Source organism: Mchenga conophoros, linkage group LG1 (assembly GCF_057382185.1).
Source record: "Mchenga conophoros isolate Kocher_MC1m ecotype Shallow Benthic linkage group LG1, M_conophoros_male_GT1.1, whole genome shotgun sequence".
In the NCBI taxonomy this organism is placed as follows: Eukaryota; Metazoa; Chordata; class Actinopteri; order Cichliformes; family Cichlidae; genus Mchenga; species Mchenga conophoros.
In genome coordinates, this window is record NC_140526.1 from 25,571,912 (window position 1) to 25,591,040 (window position 19,129).

Below are 19,129 nucleotides of genomic sequence, written 5' to 3' on the forward strand. Positions count from 1 at the left end.
AGCAACATAATGAAGAGTCTGAATAATAACAAATAAAATGATATGAACAATTATATAGTTTTGACTATGAGAATGAGCAAAATCAGAACGGTCACTTCTGACTAATAAAAATCTGAGTATCAGCTGTAGAGTGTCTGTAACTGGCTGCCGTCTCCTCGAGATAATAGGATGATGACAGTGAGGAGGTTTCTCAGGGATGTGCTGACTGCAGACTTTGTAAGTTATCAGCTTACACGGTGCAAGCATGCTGGTGTGCACACATACAGAGACACAGACGGACACGTGTAGGTGTGTCTCACATTATTATTATTAGAACCACAGCAGGTTCGGTGTGGAAGAACTTGACTGGCCTGCACAGAGTCCTGAGCTCAACCCCACACCTGAGCCAGGCCTTCTCATCCAACATCAGTGTCTGACCTCACAAATGGATGAATGGACAAAAATTCCCACACGTTCCTCAATCCTGTGGAAAGCCTTCCCAGGAGAGATGAAGCTGTTAGAGATGTAAATGGTTGACCAACATCATATTAAACCCTACCAATCTAGAAGGGGATGTCGCTCAAGTGTATATGCGTGTGAAGACATACGAGTGTATGTAATACACTTGTATGTCGTATGTCCTCCACACCATTACACCATCTGGTTTTGTTTTTTCAGATCATTCTCTGTAAACACTAGAGACGGCTGTGTGGGAAAATCCCGGCATCCTGATCTGATGATTGGTTTGAACTTCAGCAGGTGGTCTTAACCATGCGATTGGCTGATTAGAGATTTGCAACTGAACAGGCGTAGCTAACAAAGTTCCTGATTATTGTAGATTTTTTCAGAAATGAACCTCTTAAGCAACTTTTTGCGTCTCTACAACACAACTACAGTTAATTAATTGCCAAGTTTCCCAGTGCAATTACTGGATCAAAGGAGGAAAGCAAACACGAGACCAAATAAATTCTTCGTTGTCATCTTCTTTTTAATAAATAAAATGAATTTAGCAGTTTAGAAATACACAATCATGAATGAAAACAGCACTTCTTTATGACTTGTAGTGTCTGCCATGACCACCAACACACATGTATGTAAACAGAAAAGAAAGAAACAGTATCTGAGAATCATATTAAAATATTCAGTAACCTGGCTGTTGGACACATTTACATTGCACTTTATGGAATATAAGACACTAACAGCACAAGATGAGCAGGAATACACTCCTCAAAGTCTTGTTTTTAGTGCAGAGAAGTGTTGAGCAGGCACATAAGTTTGACATTCAGGGTTAACTAGTGCATTTTGTATTCAAACGTAACATCAGCGAAGAGTTGTCATTAGTGTCTGATGCATTTCTGCTCCTAAAATCATGTATTTCATTATCTACCTTCTGAGTTTGTTAGTAGTGTGACCTACCACGGTGTTCTGACATTTGCCAAGAAAAAAAAGAGTAACAAACTACAGTCTTCAGAGAGTGCTATTATAGCAAAATTCACAGTAGCACGATGATCAGAATAACCCACTTCTGATTAAATACAGCACACAGAAGGTTTTTACGTCAGTCAGAAGCACAATCTGTCATCTACGATAACCAAGAGCCGAAGAAGACAAAGTGAACAGTAATATAGTCATCTAGAAGAACGACGGAGGTCGTTTTACATAATACAAAAAAAATACTTCCCAAATATTTCACCTATTCATAAGATCACAAAACAATATATGGAGATGTGTTGAACTGTCATGTGATTTCTACATGGAGGAGGCAAATCTAAGGTTCAAATTGCATAAGTGACGGAATGACTGATGAAACAAGTGTCTGAAAATAAGAAGAAAGGCATTTCTGACATCAAAAGCGTCACAGCGTAAAGGATCTCTTATCTGTTGTGCTTCTCCTCAAAACATGTGCTTTCTATCAAAGGTTTTTTGTAAGTAGCAGACACCACCGAGCCTTACAGATGTTTCCAGATTACATGTAAAACTATTTCAGCATGTGATATTAAAATACAGTATAGTTTATCTAGCACATACACTACATGTTACACCAATTTGGACCATACCTAGGATGGAGAAACTGTAATGAAGGCTTTTTTAACAGTCAGAAGCAGGCTTTGATTAAGGACCTCAAGTCACTCTCCTCTAAAGCAGCAGATTGAGTCAGTACAAGAAGAAGAAGAAAAAGAGGGAGATTTGGTCCTGCATAAATAAAACTTCTTGTTATGCCACTGTTATTTCTGCAAAACTCAAACGAGAACCCTTTGGTGCTGAAGTCAGTGTGGTCATGTGACTGGTCTGCGTTCGGTGCGGGGAACCCATCTGTGTGTGGTAACCTTCCAGAGCAGCGGAGCCAGCAGCAGACTGAGAGTGGTGACGCTGAGGACCAGCAGGTACACCTGCACAGAGCCAGAGAGGCAAACCAAATAAAGATCCAATAATCAGATGGCGAAATGTCATTAACACAGACTTTGAATAAAGCTAATTTAACACTCTTTTGATTTATTCCACAATGATACCCCAGGGAGAGAGATGGATGTTCTTAAATGCCAAGATATCAGTGACATAGACGGTCGTCCTAGTCACGATTCTTTACGATGCAAAGATTACTGCGTCATTATAGGATTAGCTTAGATCAGAGATAATAGGTCTTTTGGCTAAAAACTAACCAATGCAGTTGGTTCTTCTTTGTAAATAGACAATGGATGATTGACACTACACATGAAGATCTGCCCAGCTACTGTTCAAACCTGTTTTTGGGAGGGGCAGCCAATCAGAAGAAAACTGGCTGAAAGGGAGGGGCGAGTCAGCTACAGCTCAGAATAACATAAAAGTATTGACCTGGAACAGGGTATTATAGGTCTCGTCTAATTCTGCTTTAAACAATCATTAATAAATGATTATTTAAGGCAGAAGACGAAGCAAACAAAAGTCAAATTGAGCACCTACTATATTCTCCTCTGTCTGAATAGTAAAACAGATGCCAACACTAACATAAGAGGTAATCACTGACCTCTCTGGAGATGATGCCAGCTCGACGCGCACGACTGCCCAGGACGAAGGAGAATTCGCTGACCTGAGCGAGGCCAGCAGAGACGATCCACTGTATGTGCCGAGACCCTGGAGGCAAGATTGCTGACAGCACGAGTACAGCCATCATAAACTGGAAGGAAATAAGGAGTCAAATGAAACAGAAACTGGAGATAGACAAAGAAAAGCAAAAAACAAAGACAAAACACAGGAGTAGTCTGTACCTTCATAATGACGAGTGTGAGAGTTAGCGCCAGCAGGATGGTGAGTTCATACAGCACAAATGTCGGGAACACGTGGAAACCTGCAGCATCACACAGACACACACTTACCATTCAGTAAAGTCACGGTAAACAACACAAAACTAACGCAACACCAAGGTCAGATCAGTCACATGATCGCGTTCAGGCTAACCGATAGAAGCAAAGAAGATTATGGCAAGGAAGTCTCTGATCGGCTCGATGCATCCCATGACCTCTGCTGTGACCATGTGACCCTGTGAGGACAGCAAAGCTCCAGCCAGGAAACAACCGAGCTCCATGGAAACATCCAGCACCTCAGTTACCTGCAGCATGAGTCAGCAAGAAAAGAACCAGCACAGACACACGACGGGTTAGACAAGAACATGAAATACATAATAAGTGAATAAAGTGAGATCTTTATCTAAAAGAAAAGGTTAAAAACAGACAGCATACTGTCAGCATGAAAAAGACAAAAGCTGCCATCCCCAGCACCAGGATCTCCCTGTTGCCTTTGCTCTCAATGTGAAGCTTCTTGTAAAAGGGGCCAATCAGGAATGATCTGAAGAGCAAGCAGAGCAGAAGCACAGCAGCCAGCGACACCAGGACCTGGGCCAGGAGATAGAGCACGTGGAGGCTGCCATACAGGAAGCTGCGGTGCACAGAGGGAAGAGTTTACAATGCTGTGTGCGTGTTTACACAGAGCACACATGCAATAACAACAGAAAGACCAACACACCCGTCCAACTCTCCACTTTGTGCCTGGATCAGAGTCGGCATGACAGCGATGAAGAGGCCGAGCTGAACATCTTGCATCACCAACATCCCAAGGAGAACGCTGCTGTAGTCCAGCTCAGCTGCCACACACACACAAACACGTTAATGATCACTGGCTAAGGAAAACACTCCTAGTAATCAATATTGTATAAGCGGATGTAGTGTGATATTAAATTTGCCTACATTAAAATGTGTAAATTACCTAGAGTAATGGCATGGGAAAAGGCCTGTGGATAGGCAAGCTGCTCTTAAATGTAAAATAAATGTGATTTTTCTTCACTGTGAGCAAAAATCATTTACCGCTGCTGTGCTAGCAGAAGTCAACACAGGCATGCAGGTCACAAAATCCTACTCAGCTATATACTATCAGAGGTAAGGGAGGATCTGCTGAATGCTGCTATAACTGGTATCTGAGGTATGCTTAACTTTCTGGAATGTGGCCAGAGGGATAAATATAGATTTTCTCTGTTTTTTATCTTTGAAATGGAAGTAGTGAAGAGGAAAAACCAGCTAGTCACATCTCATAGCAATTAAATGCAACCTGTTCTCTTCATGTAACAGACACACACGGTCTGTTTCCCTCAAACGCTTTAAACAATCTAATGAGAAGACTTTCAAAACACTTGTGTGAAAGTGCATACTTCTAAGGTTTTATTATAGAACATAACCCCTTAGCAGGTCATAAACTAGGTTAGTACAACCGCAAGCAACATCAGCCTCAGGTAAACAACAATACAAAATATTATACCATATCATTATTTATTGAACAAAACTACAGGAAAATGCAGAAGCAGTGTGTGGAAAAACTAAGCACACTTTCCTGCTTTCATAGGAATTAGGAGGTAAGTAGCATTCAGGTACTGCTAATCAGATACATTTAACTGATCATCAGCAAGTGTGATCACCTCTATGAAAGCAGAATTTTTGTCAGTTTGTTGGTCTTGAGCGTTTCTCCTGCTAAAGGTGGTTCTAAAACCTAGAAGCTGTATGAGGTGGATCACCTCATACAGCTTCTGCATTTTGGCTTCATTCTTACAAAATACACAAGGACACTGTGTAATGTATCATGTGTTATTGTTCATCTGATACTGTATTTACCTAATTTTAGGACCTGGTAATAACCAGATGATTGCTTTATTATGTCCTGACACATAAAACACAAACCTTCCTTATCTCCTCTGCTTCCTCCTGCCAGGAAGCGGGACACCAGTGGAGTGCTGGACAAGGACAAACAAGTAGAGATGAAGACAGTCTGGGTGGGTCGAATATGCAGGACTTGTCCCCACAGCAAACCGGCTCCTACCATCAGCAGACTCAAAGAGCAGGAACCCTGAACTGAAATCTTCCATACCTATGCACACATAGACAGGTTGATGACTGGATGATGACTGTCCATAAAGTAAGTAACAGAGGCTTTAAAAACAAATGGTATTAAAACAACTAGACTATGAGCAATAGTGGATTTTACAGAAACATTCTAATACTGATGTGGAATTAAATCTAGATGTATCAGCCAATATTCTTCAGCATGTCCGCTGCTACTTAAACTTTTTCTAAATTATCCCAAGCATAAAAAAAGCTTCTATATTAGCACAAACTGGACAGTAATTACACATTACATTGGCAAACATCAGCTGCTAACATCCAATATATGTTTGCGTAGTTTCTCGGTCATCCAGGTCACTGCTGTTTAAGGAGGTTAGAAAGAAAGCGACCAGACTTCTTTAAGTTTTCTTTTAAAATCATTTCTCTTCTCATCCAAGAGGCTTCTTCACTTCTAAAACCAAAAGGTTGAGAGTCCCAGGTATTTAAACCCTTGTGCGGTCTTCAAAAAACGTAAAGTCCAGTCGCCTTCTTTTCAGCTCTAATAATATACCAATCAGGCTCTAAACCAGGGGTCTCCAACTCCAGTCCTCAAGGGCCGCTGCCCTGAAACTTTTCCATGCGTCCCTGCTGCAACACACCTGAATACGACTAGTAGGTCATTAGAAGGACTCTATAGAACCTGACTGCATGCTGAGGTGGCAACTCAGCCATTTGATTCATGTTCCAGTAGCTCATGAGTGAATGAACATGGTGCAATAAAAGTACATTATTCCTAACACTTACATTTACTTAAACTGACATGAGTAGGGTTAGGGGTTGCCACCTCAGCATGCAGTCAGGTTCTATAGTCTTGCTAATGACCTACTAATCGTATTCAGGTGTGTTGCAGCAGGGTCGCATGGAAAGGTTTCAGGACAGCGGCCCTCGAGGACTGGAGTTGGAGACCCCTGCTCTAAACCAAACATTGAAGGACATAAAAGTATTGTTTTAAAAGTTGCTTTCATACTGATGTTGGTTAATTCGTGTCATGCTGCACCACCGCAATACAACACACAGAACAGTTTGACCATGTCATTGGCATCAGTGCCAGACTTGCCTTTGCCTTTGCATTATTCCAAAAGCAAAATCTTCTTCATTTACCTTTCTGAGGCGCTCAGGTGAGAACTCCAGTCCGACCACAAAGAGAGTGAAAAACACACCCAACTCCCCGAGAGTCTCCACCTGAACCATAGACTGCAACAAGCAAAGCCGAGCACAGATATAAACAACAAGCACAGAAAGTAGAAAAAAAGACTGATTTAAAAAAAATTAATTACAGTCTCGCTCTCACACACCTTGATGCTGTTGAGCCCAGAAGGACCAAGCAGGACCCCGCAGATGATATATCCAAACATGGGAGGAAGACCCGCCAGAGTGCAAATCCAGCCACAGGGCAGAGACAACATCACCACTGAAACCAAGTCCTGCACATACATGTTTAAAAAAACCCGTCAATACTGACTAAAAACGACTCAAAACAAATTAATACAGAGTATCTGCTTCTTATACACGCGAGGAATGACTGACTTTGATAAAGTGGTGGTCGGCTCTCGGCATTGTTGAGTCTCGCGGTTTAGTCAGAACATACTGGTTGTTCTGCGAGTCAATGAGCATGCTCAGTCCCAGGTCATCCTCCACTTCCTTTTGCCTGGACTTGTTCTTCCTCTTGCTTCCATTCTCTTCGTCGTCTTCCACTCTCAGCACGGCCTCTACATTCACTCCTTTCATCTACACAGCACACAGCACGGAAGGAGCTACAATCACTATCATCTTCAGTTTTTGAGTAACCAAAATATGTGACAGTGACTGTCTGCAGACCTGCTTGTTGTTGTCAAAGGCGTGCTCTTCGATCTCCTCCTCAAGTCGGTCAGCTGCCTTCCTGACATCCTCCAGGATCTCATCCAGGATGGACAGAGTCTTGTTCTGGGCCAAAGCGCTTTTAACAGCTTCCTGCTGATGCTTCTCAGCCGCCACCAGCTCCACGTACTCCTGTTCTTCCTGAAGTGAGATAAGAGGGGCCATGCATATGTTAGGAGAGATGAATGTAGGAAATTTGTATTAAAGATTCAGTCTTAAATTTTGAGGTCTGTAGGATGATCATATCAACAGTCTCCTATATTCACACAGGACTTATTTGATAATAAATTTACATTTTGGATAGTCTTTTTGGGAGTTTCCATTTCTGCTACAGGTCTCTTCCTGTTAAAAGACAGTTTTTTCTTTCCACTGTCACCAAAGAGCTTACTCATAGTGGGTCATCTGATTGTTGGGCTTCTGATATTTCCCTGTCTTTTGAAAAACTGAGATACAAATAATGAAACACAGCTGACTTCACCTTTATGGCTGCCTCCCTGAGGGCCTCCAGCCTTTGTCTGCTGCTCTCCTTCATGTTGACCACATCCTTGTAGTCTCCCTGTAGCGCTCTCTGCAGGCTGTGCAACGCCTGGAACACGAGGTGCTCGCTCTCATTCAGCTCCTTCTGCAAAACCTCCAGAGTGTGAACCTTAATGCAGACAAACAGAAACTTGTCAATCGGTAAAATGTCTCTGGTCATCTTTCACTGAAGCCACCGTGTGCAGTGCAGTTTACAATTCTTCATCGGAGACTGGACATGACAAACAGGACAAAACAGATTGTGATGAAGCAGGTTACAATAGGATGAAGGTGCATTTTATGTGACTCTCGGCACACATCAGAAGAGGCACTTAAACACAATAAAACAACTGAATGCACACTATCCGTATATGCAGAATAAATATGTGCAGAAAGTCACATGTTGAATTTAGATGGATGTCACAGCTCTGGGGAAGAAACTGCCTCTCAGTCTGGTGTTGTGTTTTAGTGAGTTAACCAGAAGGCATTTCATTCAGATCGTTTCAGAGGTAAACTAGAAAAAAAAACTTTGAAGATTTGAAGAAACCACATTAAATTTAAATGTGTTTTCAGCTTGGTCTGGTATAAAAGTCTAAAAGTGGTGCTTAGCTATTTCTCCTGTTAGTTGTTTTAATCAAACCAGTCATCTTATCGCTACATGCACATATCATAGGAAACATGAATTATAAGCATGCACAGTCATTCTGTGCAACAGTCAGAGAGGCAAACAGTTTAGAGACCTAAAGAAGAATTACAGGTTATGCAAAAGTTAAATGTCTCTAACTCTTCAGTGGATAACAATTTGAAAGGAGCTCTTGGCTCCATCAGATTGCTTTTTCTCAGTCTGGTACCTGGAAGTGTTTCTCAGTCTCTGAAAGGCTCCGGTCTTTCCCAACAGCATCGGCAGCAGCCTCCAGCTTCTTGAAAACCACATTTTTCTGACGTAGGAGGCCCACCAGCCGCTTGCAGTTACCAGCCACCCAGCTCTGCCCGTGTGCAGCCCTTTTACTTCGATAGAGCTTGACGGCATGCTGGGCCACCTGGTCTTTGTGGACCACGGCAGATGCCCCTGCCAGGCTGAGGCACAGCAGCCAACATACAGCCTGCATCCAAAGTCCTACTCGCGTCTTCACCAGGGTGTGAGGGGGACTGAAGACGGGTGTGAGGCCTGGATATGGAAAAGGTTTTTTTTAAAAAGTAAAAAAAAAACAAAATAGTATGACAGATTAAGATGGGTTGAGTGTCAATGCAAATATATCTATATATCAGCCAGTCATATGGCAAAAATTCAATGCATTTGTTGACATGGTTGAGACAACCTTCTGGAACTGAAGCTGAGCATCAAAATGGGAAAGAAATGTGATTTAAGTAATCCCCTTAAAACCAAACTACCATCTACCCATCTCCCAATGGCTCCTTCCTGTAGGATAACACACCATCTCACAAAGCGCAAATAATCTCAAACTGGTTTCTTGAACATGACAATGAGTTCACTGCACTCAGATGGCCTCCACAGTCACCAGATCTCAATCCGTAGAGCACCTTTGGGATGTGGTGGAACATATGACTCAGATCATGGAGCCATGTGTGATGCTGTCATGTCAATTTGGACCAAAATCCCTCTCCCATGTTTCCAGCACTTTTTTTTTTTAATATAAGCCATGAAGAATTAAGGCAGCTCTGAAAGCAAAGTGAGTGGTGTTATGTGAGATACAGTGTGTACTTATGCAACCTGTATATTTACTATTGTTATACCAACAGCCTGTTCAGTCTTTAAGCAGGGTGTGGTGGCAGCTGAACATGAGTTCCGTCTTGCTAGCAGTTCTTATTATTAAGCTTCACCTTAATGTGACTGAATGCTTAACCTGTAAAAAATTCCAGAGCTGCTTCCTCTGCTGCCTTCATCAAATACGCTGCAGTGTATATAGTGAGGGAAAGGATTGTATTTAAAAAAGAAACAACCAAAAAAACAAAACATCCAGGTTGCTTTACATTTAATCTTTATCCACACCAACACTGAATACATTCAACTCACAGCCAAGGCAGTCTGCACTGTTGTGAGCATGAGTCAAGCTGAGAGATGTTTACTTTCCAAACTCCTCCTATGTCCTTCTTCCTTTGGGCTAGGCTGCAGACGCTCTGCCACTGCAGCTAGAAATCAGTAATACCACTGTTCCGTCTTGAGCTGCTGAAATGGACAAGCACACATACGCGCACACACAGGTTCTCAGATTTAAGGCATTACAAACTTGAAAAAAGCCATGTCACCCTCAGAGAATTTAATGTAAACAAAACCAGAAGTGCAGTTTAAACATTTCCCCTACATTTCCTTTCACTTTACAAACGCTTGATCTATGAAAAAAGACCGCGTATACACCATGAAAAACAAACAATGTTAAATGACTATATAACAGGTTATGTATGTTAAAAATAAAACAAAAATGCCATTATAAACAGCCTCCATTCTATTATTATTACTGACACAGTAACATTAAAGGTTAATGTTTTATTTGGTTTCGATAGAGTAGATTTTTAAAAATATAATACATTGCTTTGTATGACAAAGTCTTTGTTGTTGTAGTGATGTAAAAAGAAATACTCAAGTAAAATGAAAATGTTCCTTCCCACAGGTGATCTGCACTAAACTTTGGACTCGTACCTAAAACTTGAAGTTTTACCTTGTCAGGATGTGCATAAAAAACACATAAAAAATGGAGCACAGACGTGTCAATGTAAAATAAAACGGGGAGGACATTTAGCTATCTTAATAACACACACCGCCAGGTATGAATGACATACCGAGGAAACAGCACGGACAGCCAGTGAAATCACCCATTTTCTTCACTGTCCCAAACACAGATTACTCGACTTCTATGAGTGGGTATATCAGCAGAAACAGATGAGTAAAGAAATCACTACCTGCGAAATGTGTGTACTGTCCTGGCTCTCAACTCCACGACTGAAGGAGCAGCAGAAGAAGAAGGAAACAATCGTGCTGTTGTGCCGCACTACCACCACCCCTCCTCTCCTGCCACATAGCTGGAGACAGCGTCGGTGCAGGCGTTCACCGGTTTTTACTTGGCCACCAACTTCATGTTTACTCCGACCTCCGGGCCGTCGGTAGCAGTGTCGGTGCAGGCAGACAGGAAGGGGTAACAATACTTTTTTTCCCAGGTAGGTACAAACGCCCAGTCCCTAAAACAGCTGAGTTAGTTCTAGTGTGGCTAAAGTTGAATAAGCTGTTAGGTAAAGCTAAGTTAGCTTCCAAATTGCCCGGAGCTGTCAGACCAGCTCCAGCCAGCTGAGTCCACACACACACTTGTGACACAGCAGTTAACGCTATCTCAACTTTGCTAACATTAGCAAAGAAATGACAGTCGTGTGTGTCGACAGCGGATCCCCTCCCCATTTACACCAGGCGCAACTAAAACTAAACAACCCCTCCTCTGCTTTCAGAACATATTCCTGTCGATAAAAATTAAAGATCCATCTTCAGATTACTTCCGAAACATCTTTATCAGATTTGATATGGGAGTTGTAGTTCTCAGGTGTTTTTGCGTTTTCGACTCGACTCTTGCGTCAAGTGCTTTTACGTTATGGTAGCGCTTCTCCGTTTTTTCTTTTATTTTTCGGTTATGACACATTTTCACTGTTGTGTAAAGTCGTATTATTTCGGTGAAGCGAGAAAAAATACCGTTAAATTATCTCCACGCCTAGTTCTATGACCCGTCCCCCTCAACAAGGGTTATACTCACGGTGTAGTATCGCAGTAATAGACGCGGAGTAATAATGAGACTTTTTAGGCGGTGTCAGAGACGTTGCACAATATTTAAGAATAAAACAAGTATTTTACCGAAGCGGGGATTGTATCTTGAATTTCAGCGGTGCTGAACTACATTACCCACGACTCCAATTGCCGTACAGTAGCCCAGTTCTTTTGCGCATGCGTGCCTGGGGGAAATTGGATCTCAAGTTGGCCAAAACAGCGGGTGATAAAAATGGTAGGTGAGATTAAAAATGAGAAACCGTTAGAGTTGTTTATCCCCGTTTATGAGCTCCTCAGACAGTAACAGCTGTCTCTGACGCTCAGGGGTCACCGCAGTGTGCGGGGTCGGGGTGTCCGCGGCCAAGTGTCGCATCGTCAGAGATGTGTGTGAGGAATGTGAGGGGAGACGGGAGGTCAGTTGTTGATGTTTTTGAGACGGGATGCATGCACTTGCGCCACGTACCTTTGCCTTTATGGGGTAGCTCGTCTGCGATGCTGACCCAGGTGAGGATACCCCGTGAAGGATCCCTCCCCCGTGCCTAGAAGGACCAGGTCGACGAGCTGTGGCCTGCCATAGTGCGTTTGCTGTTTGATCATCGCGTGGGTCAGGTCTGCAAAGACGGGCCACATGATCAAACAGCATATTCGTGGACTAACCGAACCTCGTGGCCGTGCATTTGCAAGTGCTAACATCAGCGCTGTGGCACACCTGGTTTCCAGCCTTTTACTTTTTAATTACATGCAAAGCTTAAAGTAGTGAGAGACCGCACAGCAAGTTTTCTGTGGAGTTTCTAGTGAAAGCCTCAACTTGAAGGGAAGTCTTTGCACTCTAGCGTACTCTAATAGCACTTATCCTGTATGTTTGAATGTTGGTGTGCAGTCTGATGATGCATGGCAGGATTACCAAAGCTGGCGAAGTGGGGGACCTGTCCTCCATTACCCCAGGACTTAGAGGGGTCCAGAATTTGTAATGTTGGTTTGATGAGCATTATTTGAATTTATATGCAGCTTGAAATATTTTAATTACTTGAAAGAAGGGCCTGTGTCTAGGGATGGGTATTGATAAGATTTTCACGATTCTGATTTCATTTTCGATTCTGTTTAACGATTCGATTCTTTATCGATTCTCTTATCGATTCTTATTTTTAAAAAAGGAGAACACTAAGGTCGATTAGCTTAGAACTTTGTTTTATATCTTGTCTTTGAACAAGATAGAAATTTAGGAGTAACATGGCCTTACAAACCCAACAGTGAGATCTTAAGAGGTCCAGCCTACGGCTCTTCAATGGGGTGTCACAGGGTTCCCAGGAAAAAAAAATTGTAAATGTAAAATAATAAAATAAATATTATCCCGTTGCAATAACAAAGTGTAACATAAATTATTCTGTAGCAATTACACAAGAATATCCAGTAATGTCCCTGCCTACAATTAAACACATTCACTTACCAAAGTGAAATTGGGGGCATCTGCTGTGGCAAATAGGTGCAAGCCTTTGACCACAAACTTAGTCACTGCTCGGTGACATTCGTCTATCCTGGCCTGAAAGGAGACGCTATCGGTAGACTGCAGCGAGAACTGCCAGCATCTGAGCCAGACTCTGTCTGTCTCTCTCATCATGGTCACCTAAACGCACAGTAATAGCAGGTTTTGTAATAAGGCAGATCGCGCTAACATAATATGCACTGTTAGTTGATTATTTACCTGCCGCATTAACGGGAGAGGACGTGCAAACGTTACCGCTGCTGCTGGGTTGAGATTCACGAGTCCGGAGCGGAATTAAAAACACAACATTCATTTAAGGTTATCGCGTGTTTTGTGAGCAAATGCTTTTGCATGTTCGCAGTGTTTCCTCCCTTAAATGAAATCTCTACTTTGCAAGTATTGCAAGTTGCCCTGTTGTCATCCGTTCTCATAAAGTATAACCAAACTTTTGAGCATTTGAGCCGCTTAGGCACCGTGTTTCCTGCCAGGTAAGCAACGCTCTGCAACGTGGTGACGTCATTCGGGGCGACTGGAATCGATAAGGGAATCGTTTGCAAAAATGGCAAACAATTCCAAGGAATTGAAACAGTGGGAACCGGTTCTCAACAAGAACCGGGTTTCGATACCCATCCCTACCCGTGTCTATCTTACCTTATCACATTTGATACTCTTTCCTATTTCATTTATATTTTGGCCCCTGCATTCACCTGCATCCCTCCTTACTTTCCAGCACAAGCTGAAGTCATCACAGAAGGACAAAGTTCGGCAGTTTATGTCCTTCACGCAGGCAGGCGAAAGGACAGCTGTGTACTGCCTGGCACAGAATGACTGGAAACTAGAAGTCGCCACAGACAACTACTTCCAGAACCCAGACCTCTACTACAAAGAATCCATGAAAACCTCAGTGGACCGCAAGAAACTGGAGCAGCTCTACAACAGATACAAAGGCAGGTGTCAGGGATTGAAATCGGAGCGATCCGCTCATTCCGTCGCGCTCATTATTTTCGGCTTTTGTTGTAGATCCCCAGGATGAGAACAAGATAGGCATCGACGGGATCCAGCAATTCTGCGATGACCTGATTCTAGATCCGGCGAGCATGAGCATACTGGTGGTGGCGTGGAAGTTCAGAGCAGCCACGCAGTGCGAGTTCAGCAGGAAGGAGTTCCTGGATGGCATGGCTGAGCTAGGGTGAGCAGTAACTGGCTTTGAAATCTATTTTGTGATTAACTGTACTGCATTTCTGACATATGAGTGTATGTACTGTGCCGTTTGTCTCTGTAAGACGAGTCATACGAGTATTTAAGGTTTCATATTTCAGACTTTACATCATCATCATGTCCTACAGGTGCGACAGCCCTGAAAAGCTTAAGGCCATTCTTCCCAGACTAGAGCAGGAGCTGAAAGACTCAGGAAAGTTCAAAGACTTCTACCAGTTTACCTTCAGTTTTGCCAAGAACCCAGGCCAGAAGGGGTTAGGTAAGAATGACAGTGTGTAGGGAAAACACTGTTTTTAATCAAAAACATGAAGCATCCACCCTTAAACAGATTTTCTGCTTTCTAGACCTGGAGATGGCCGTGGCTTACTGGAATCTAGTTCTCACAGGTCGGTTCAAGTTCCTGGATCTGTGGAACCGCTTCCTGCTGGTGAGTGTGGGATGTTCTGTTGTCTCCCCGTTCTTTTCATTTTTGGATCAGTGGGACATTTGGGTATCTGACATGCATGAATCGATTTCCCTGGCATTTCAAGCATGCTTTGTCCATCTTGTTGACCTATATAAAAGAAATAATCCAATCCCCCACATTGATTTTTGACAGTTTAGAGTTATGTCACCTTTAATTGAGGTTGTTTGTTTGTTGCCTTTGTAATTTAAAAAAAAAAAGTGGTTTTTTTTTTTAGTTTTTTTTTTATGATCACAATGAAACTCCAAACGTTTCCTGTTGCTGTGCTGCATTCAGGAGCATCACAAACGATCGATTCCCAGGGACACATGGAACCTCCTCCTGGACTTTGGCAATATGATTGCAGACGACATGTCAAACTATGATGAGGAAGGTGAGCTAACGAGTCTGGATGAAGATGATCGGTGAACACATTGAAAGCTCATCAGTTGTAACATTAAATACGAATAATTCAGGGTGTTGTCTCTTTGTCTGCCCCTACGCCAGCGCACAAGTGACTTGAAGTACTGTGCAAATGCTTTGAGCCACCAATAATTGCTTTCTTTTGCTTTAAATGAGCCAGATTTTCTAGTAGTTCACATTTCTTAAGCTAAATCTATGATAAAGGCCAACAATAAGTCAGTTTGACAGGTATAAAATTGTATTTTTTCAGCAGCTAAACAGCTCTTAGCATCTCTTAGAATCTAAAAAAAAAATGAAGGAAAGTTGACAAGTAGCGGGCAAAAGAATTGGCAGGCCGTTAAAAACCATCTACAGCAGAGTCACTTCCTTTAAGGCCACCCTTTTATCTAACTTTCTTATCTCTGATGTCTTGAATCGTGATTTCACTACTTAAATCTTGTTTATTTATTCCCTCTAACATATTCCCCTTCTGCTCGCTCTCCTCAGGGGCCTGGCCCGTCCTGATCGACGACTTTGTGGAATTTGCTCGGCCGATTGTGATGGGGACCAAACGCAACGTGACATAATGTTTGTCCCGGCTTCATGCAGCGGATTGAGTTTCGCATTTCTTCCTGTTTTCTTTTCCTGAATGAGGTTTTTGATACAAACGAGCCAAAAATGAGACTACTTCTAATTAAGCCTGACTGCAGCTTTTTCCATTAGGATTGTTCTTCCAACTGCATACGATGCCTCTGAAAGGGAGAGACCCGAACTTTTAAAATGGAAAGCTGGACGGGAATCAGCCAGAAAGAGAACTTTTTTTCTTTTTTTAGTTGTTGTTTGCTGACACAAACAGCAATGTGAAGAGGATGTAAATGCTCAAACTTCTCACCGACAGGTGTAAAACCACACCTGTGGACTCACTAACCAGCAGCCTCGGTACAGTGACAGCCAGAGAGTCGGTTGGAAGTTAAACTCTGCATGTTTTGTGAGCTAGTGTGGAGTGGTGCCATGATGTGTGTGTGTGTGAGTGGGGGTGGTGCTATTAAGGTTATTTTTACGGATGTTGCGAATGTGTTGCTCTCCAAGTTACAGTGAGAGCAGACAGAGGAAGTGAGCTTGAGTGTGTTTGTGTGTGTGTCTGTGCATATTGCCTTATTTACAATACCATCCCACATATCTTTGGTTTTGTTGATATGTAAAAAGCTGGAATAATTCACCTTAAACTCCACATCTTGTGTTCAGAGATCTAGGTAGAGAAGCACGTTTGTTGAGCACCAGCAGAATCACAAAGGCTTTATCGATCTGTTACAGTGGTGTCACTTTCATTTCATCACACAAACCCCACTGAACGTCTGTCTCTGTCACTAACTGCAGGCTTTCTGTGCTGCTCCTGATAGCTCTACCTCCTGCAGAGGCTCAGAGAGGGACGTCTGTGTTCTGAATTAGGAATTACCAAAAAAAAAAAGCATCGTAAAAGGAAATGAAGTTGATGAGATAAACATGTTACTGCTGTTTGGGGCATTCTCAAGTGAGCTGAGGAGCTCGCAGGTGATTGCAGAGAGAAGTGCAGCAGTCAGTTAATGTGCTCGTATTCAGACTGACGCCGGTAGATTTTTGTTGTGACTTCTGTGGCTCGCTCAGGCCTGAAGCTCTTCTAAAGGAGCTTTAGAAGAGCAAAAACAGGTCGTGGCACTTTTTTTTGTTGTTGGTGCAAAAGCAGCATTTGGGATGCTGCAGCATTACACTTGTTGGTTTTATGTCTTGACTTTAGCAGCGATTAAAAGTACGAACACAGAGAGAAGCTGAGGGGCGCCCTGACTCTTTCCTGTCATCCCGGTGAGGATGACTTGTCACCTCTACAAACTGCACTGAAGTACACTTTTTCTGTTGTAGGATTATACGTTTTTATTTAATCAGACGGCACTGTGTGGAGCATCGGAGTTATTCGCGTTTCGTGGCAGTAGGTTTCTCTCACGTGCTAACGTTTTTATAATGAAGTTGTGCATCGCAGCAAGGAGTATTTTAACTGATTGTTTACACGGCTGAAGATTGCTTTTTATAGATTTGGTTGAATTTATTACATAGGACAACATGAACACTGCTCAGGCTGCCATCTAGTGGTGGCAGTGGGCTATAGCATTTCTCACTTTTCTGTAGTTTAATAAAGACTTGAGCCTTTTAACACTTAAGAGATCAGTGCAGCAATGCTTATTATTATTATTATTATTATCATTATTAATAGGATTAACTGTTTCTCTTTAAGTGTACCTAAAACACTCTACATCCCAGAGTATGGCAGAAGTAGGGGTGCAACAATACACAAAATTCACGGTTCGGTTTGGTTCGATACTTTGGTGTCACGGTTCGATATTTTTTCGATACAAAAAAATGTTCATGCCTTTTTAATTTGTCATTTATTAAAATTATAAATATATATTTTAACTCAAAAGTACAGTTTTTAAATTTAACCCTAACCCTTGTGCGCGTTTTTTATTTTGACAGCGAATGCGCACCTGCGGACCACTTATGTGCAGCCCTGGTTATTTAGCTCGTCATATTGCAGCCACAGAAATTCTTTTGTCCATGAAACCATAAAGCTGCACTTTCTTTTTGCCTTATAGTCTGATTTGTCATAACTTCTCCGTTTTGTGGTAAGCTTTTCTTTGGCTGTCACTTCTTCACCCTGACCTGTCTTATTTGGCTCAGCAGAACTAAAATATATATCTGTCTGTGAAGGTTCTCAGTCATCCAGGTCATCGTAGTCAAATATAAATCCTGCTGCTTTTACACACGCACTCACATAAGCTCAGCGATTCTCTGCGCGATCAACCTCTCACATGTTTAAGCTGCGGGAGATTTCACTTGTCATGTTTGCATAGTAAGCTAACGATTAATAAGACGATGTCAGAGGAATTGGTGCGCAAATTATCATCACTCACAGATCAGTGCTGTCGCTCTCTATACACAGTTTGCACGATTGCAAAGTGAAAGCAAAAAAACAAGCGCAAATTCAAACGCGACTTCAATATGTCACATATTGACAGTGGCTCACCGATGCCAATGACATAATTACCCAGCTACATTTCCGAAAGAATGCAAAAGCATTGACATATATTTTTCCTTCCTACAATAGCCCGACGGGCAGGGAAGAGATAGATTTTGGTAGCCCGACTGAAAAAATCGCTAGCCCCGGGACGTCGGGCTAGCGATATTGCGAGCCCTGTATCTGATTGAGGAATCACTCATCTTTGGAAAAGAGAGTTTATTACAGAGAAATGTCTCTTTCCAAAATAAAAGCTATACTATCCGCTTCTTCTGGGCTATATTCTCAGCAGCATATTAAACAGCTGTCTAAATGACTCGGCTAAAGTTAGTAGCATGCTTGCTTGTTTTTTTTCTGCTTCCACTTGTCTTTGCACTAGGATGATGTTGGCGTAAATGTGCAGTCATATTCGTTGTGTTCCCACTAGTGCTTTCAGGTTAATCTCGTTGAAATGACGTTAACGCCACAACACGGCAAATCTCCGTTAACGAGCTACCGCCAATCGCCCCGTGCATGGGGCTAGACGGCCAACACGTTAACGAGTGAATCTGCGTTTGACTACTCCGCCTAGGCTGCACTGTCAACCCTAGGCGGAGTAGTCGAACGCAGATTCACTGAGCGCTCAACACAGACAGCATCATCAGAAGGAAAGTTGATAAAATAAATTACAAATTTTGTATTGTTCGATACATATGCGTACCGAACCGAAAGCACTGTATCGAACGGTTCAATATCGATACGAATATCGTTGCACCCCTAGGCAGAAGGTACCAGAGCTCAGGTCCCCGTCACCCTCTCCTCAGTCAGGGTGAGCTGTGCGGCTTCCTGTATTTGTCAGTTCTGGTTCTGTCATGTGTTGTCACTTCAGTTAAACCATGTGCTGAAATAAAGATAGTAATTCTCTTGCATCTGCAGCTACCTACAGGGGGAAATAACTTGACAACCTGGTTGGAAATGCTCATATTTATGTAAACACAGTCACTCATAAACTGTGGTGGTATGTGTGTGAATGTATCAT

The 19,129-nt window shown here is 42.5% G+C and overlaps 2 protein-coding genes across 6 annotated transcripts; one reads left to right on the forward strand and one right to left on the reverse strand.

The window, feature by feature from the left end:
• Positions 1-946: 946 nt before the first annotated feature.
• On the reverse strand, positions 947-11,664 carry slc9d1 (solute carrier family 9 member D1). Of its 3 annotated transcripts, none has more exons than XM_085271843.1 (15): positions 10,674-11,664; positions 9,790-9,939; positions 8,606-8,922; positions 7,717-7,884; positions 7,200-7,379; positions 6,909-7,109; positions 6,677-6,805; positions 6,483-6,575; positions 5,181-5,367; positions 3,979-4,096; positions 3,696-3,891; positions 3,415-3,565; positions 3,225-3,304; positions 2,984-3,133; positions 947-2,369 (listed from the first exon to the last, which is right to left on the reverse strand). In XM_085271843.1, the coding sequence occupies exons 3-15, from the start codon at positions 8,861-8,863 to the stop codon at positions 2,256-2,258; spliced, it is 2,025 nt and encodes a 674-aa protein (XP_085127969.1). In that variant the 5' UTR covers positions 8,864-8,922; positions 9,790-9,939; positions 10,674-11,664; the 3' UTR covers positions 947-2,255. The 3 variants fall into 3 exon arrangements, with proteins under 3 accessions (XP_085127969.1, XP_085127961.1, XP_085127978.1); XM_085271835.1 differs by having other exon boundaries at positions 9,790-9,942; XM_085271852.1 differs by lacking the exon at positions 10,674-11,664 and adding an exon at positions 10,554-10,643 and having other exon boundaries at positions 9,790-9,942.
• On the forward strand, positions 10,736-17,517 carry dcun1d2b (DCN1, defective in cullin neddylation 1, domain containing 2b). 3 transcript variants are annotated; one of them, XM_085271876.1, is made up of 7 exons: positions 10,736-10,928; positions 13,734-13,950; positions 14,024-14,192; positions 14,350-14,480; positions 14,566-14,648; positions 14,961-15,057; positions 15,573-17,517. In XM_085271876.1, exons 2-7 carry the CDS (start codon positions 13,776-13,778, stop codon positions 15,650-15,652), a joined length of 735 nt encoding a protein of 244 aa, XP_085128002.1. In that variant the 5' UTR covers positions 10,736-10,928; positions 13,734-13,775; the 3' UTR covers positions 15,653-17,517. The 3 variants fall into 3 exon arrangements, with proteins under 3 accessions (XP_085128002.1, XP_085127992.1, XP_085128009.1); XM_085271866.1 differs by lacking the exon at positions 10,736-10,928 and adding an exon at positions 11,209-11,755; XM_085271883.1 differs by lacking the exon at positions 10,736-10,928 and adding an exon at positions 11,764-12,024.
• The last annotated feature ends 1,612 nt before the right edge of the window (positions 17,518-19,129 follow it).

What these genes read in the sequence shown, in the direction of transcription:
- slc9d1 (XM_085271843.1), bottom strand. Translation starts at nt 8,863, where the DNA reads ATGCAGGCTGTATGTTGGCTGCTGTGCCTCAGCCTGGCAGGGGCATCT. An exon ending in AGACTGAGAAACACTTCCAG is followed by an intron (nt 7,885 to 8,605) that starts GTACCAGACTGA and finishes GTCTGCATTAAG; the next exon opens with GTTCACACTCTGGAGGTTTT. An exon ending in CTGGCATCATCTCCAGAGAG is followed by an intron (nt 2,370 to 2,983) that starts GTCAGTGATTAC and finishes GGCTCTGTGCAG; the next exon opens with GTGTACCTGCTGGTCCTCAG.
- dcun1d2b (XM_085271883.1), top strand. Translation starts at nt 11,902, where the DNA reads ATGTGTGTGAGGAATGTGAGGGGAGACGGGAGGTCAGTTGTTGATGTT. An exon ending in GCTCTACAACAGATACAAAG is followed by an intron (nt 13,951 to 14,023) that starts GCAGGTGTCAGG and finishes CTTTTGTTGTAG; the next exon opens with ATCCCCAGGATGAGAACAAG. An exon ending in TGTGGAACCGCTTCCTGCTG is followed by an intron (nt 14,649 to 14,960) that starts GTGAGTGTGGGA and finishes TGCTGCATTCAG; the next exon opens with GAGCATCACAAACGATCGAT.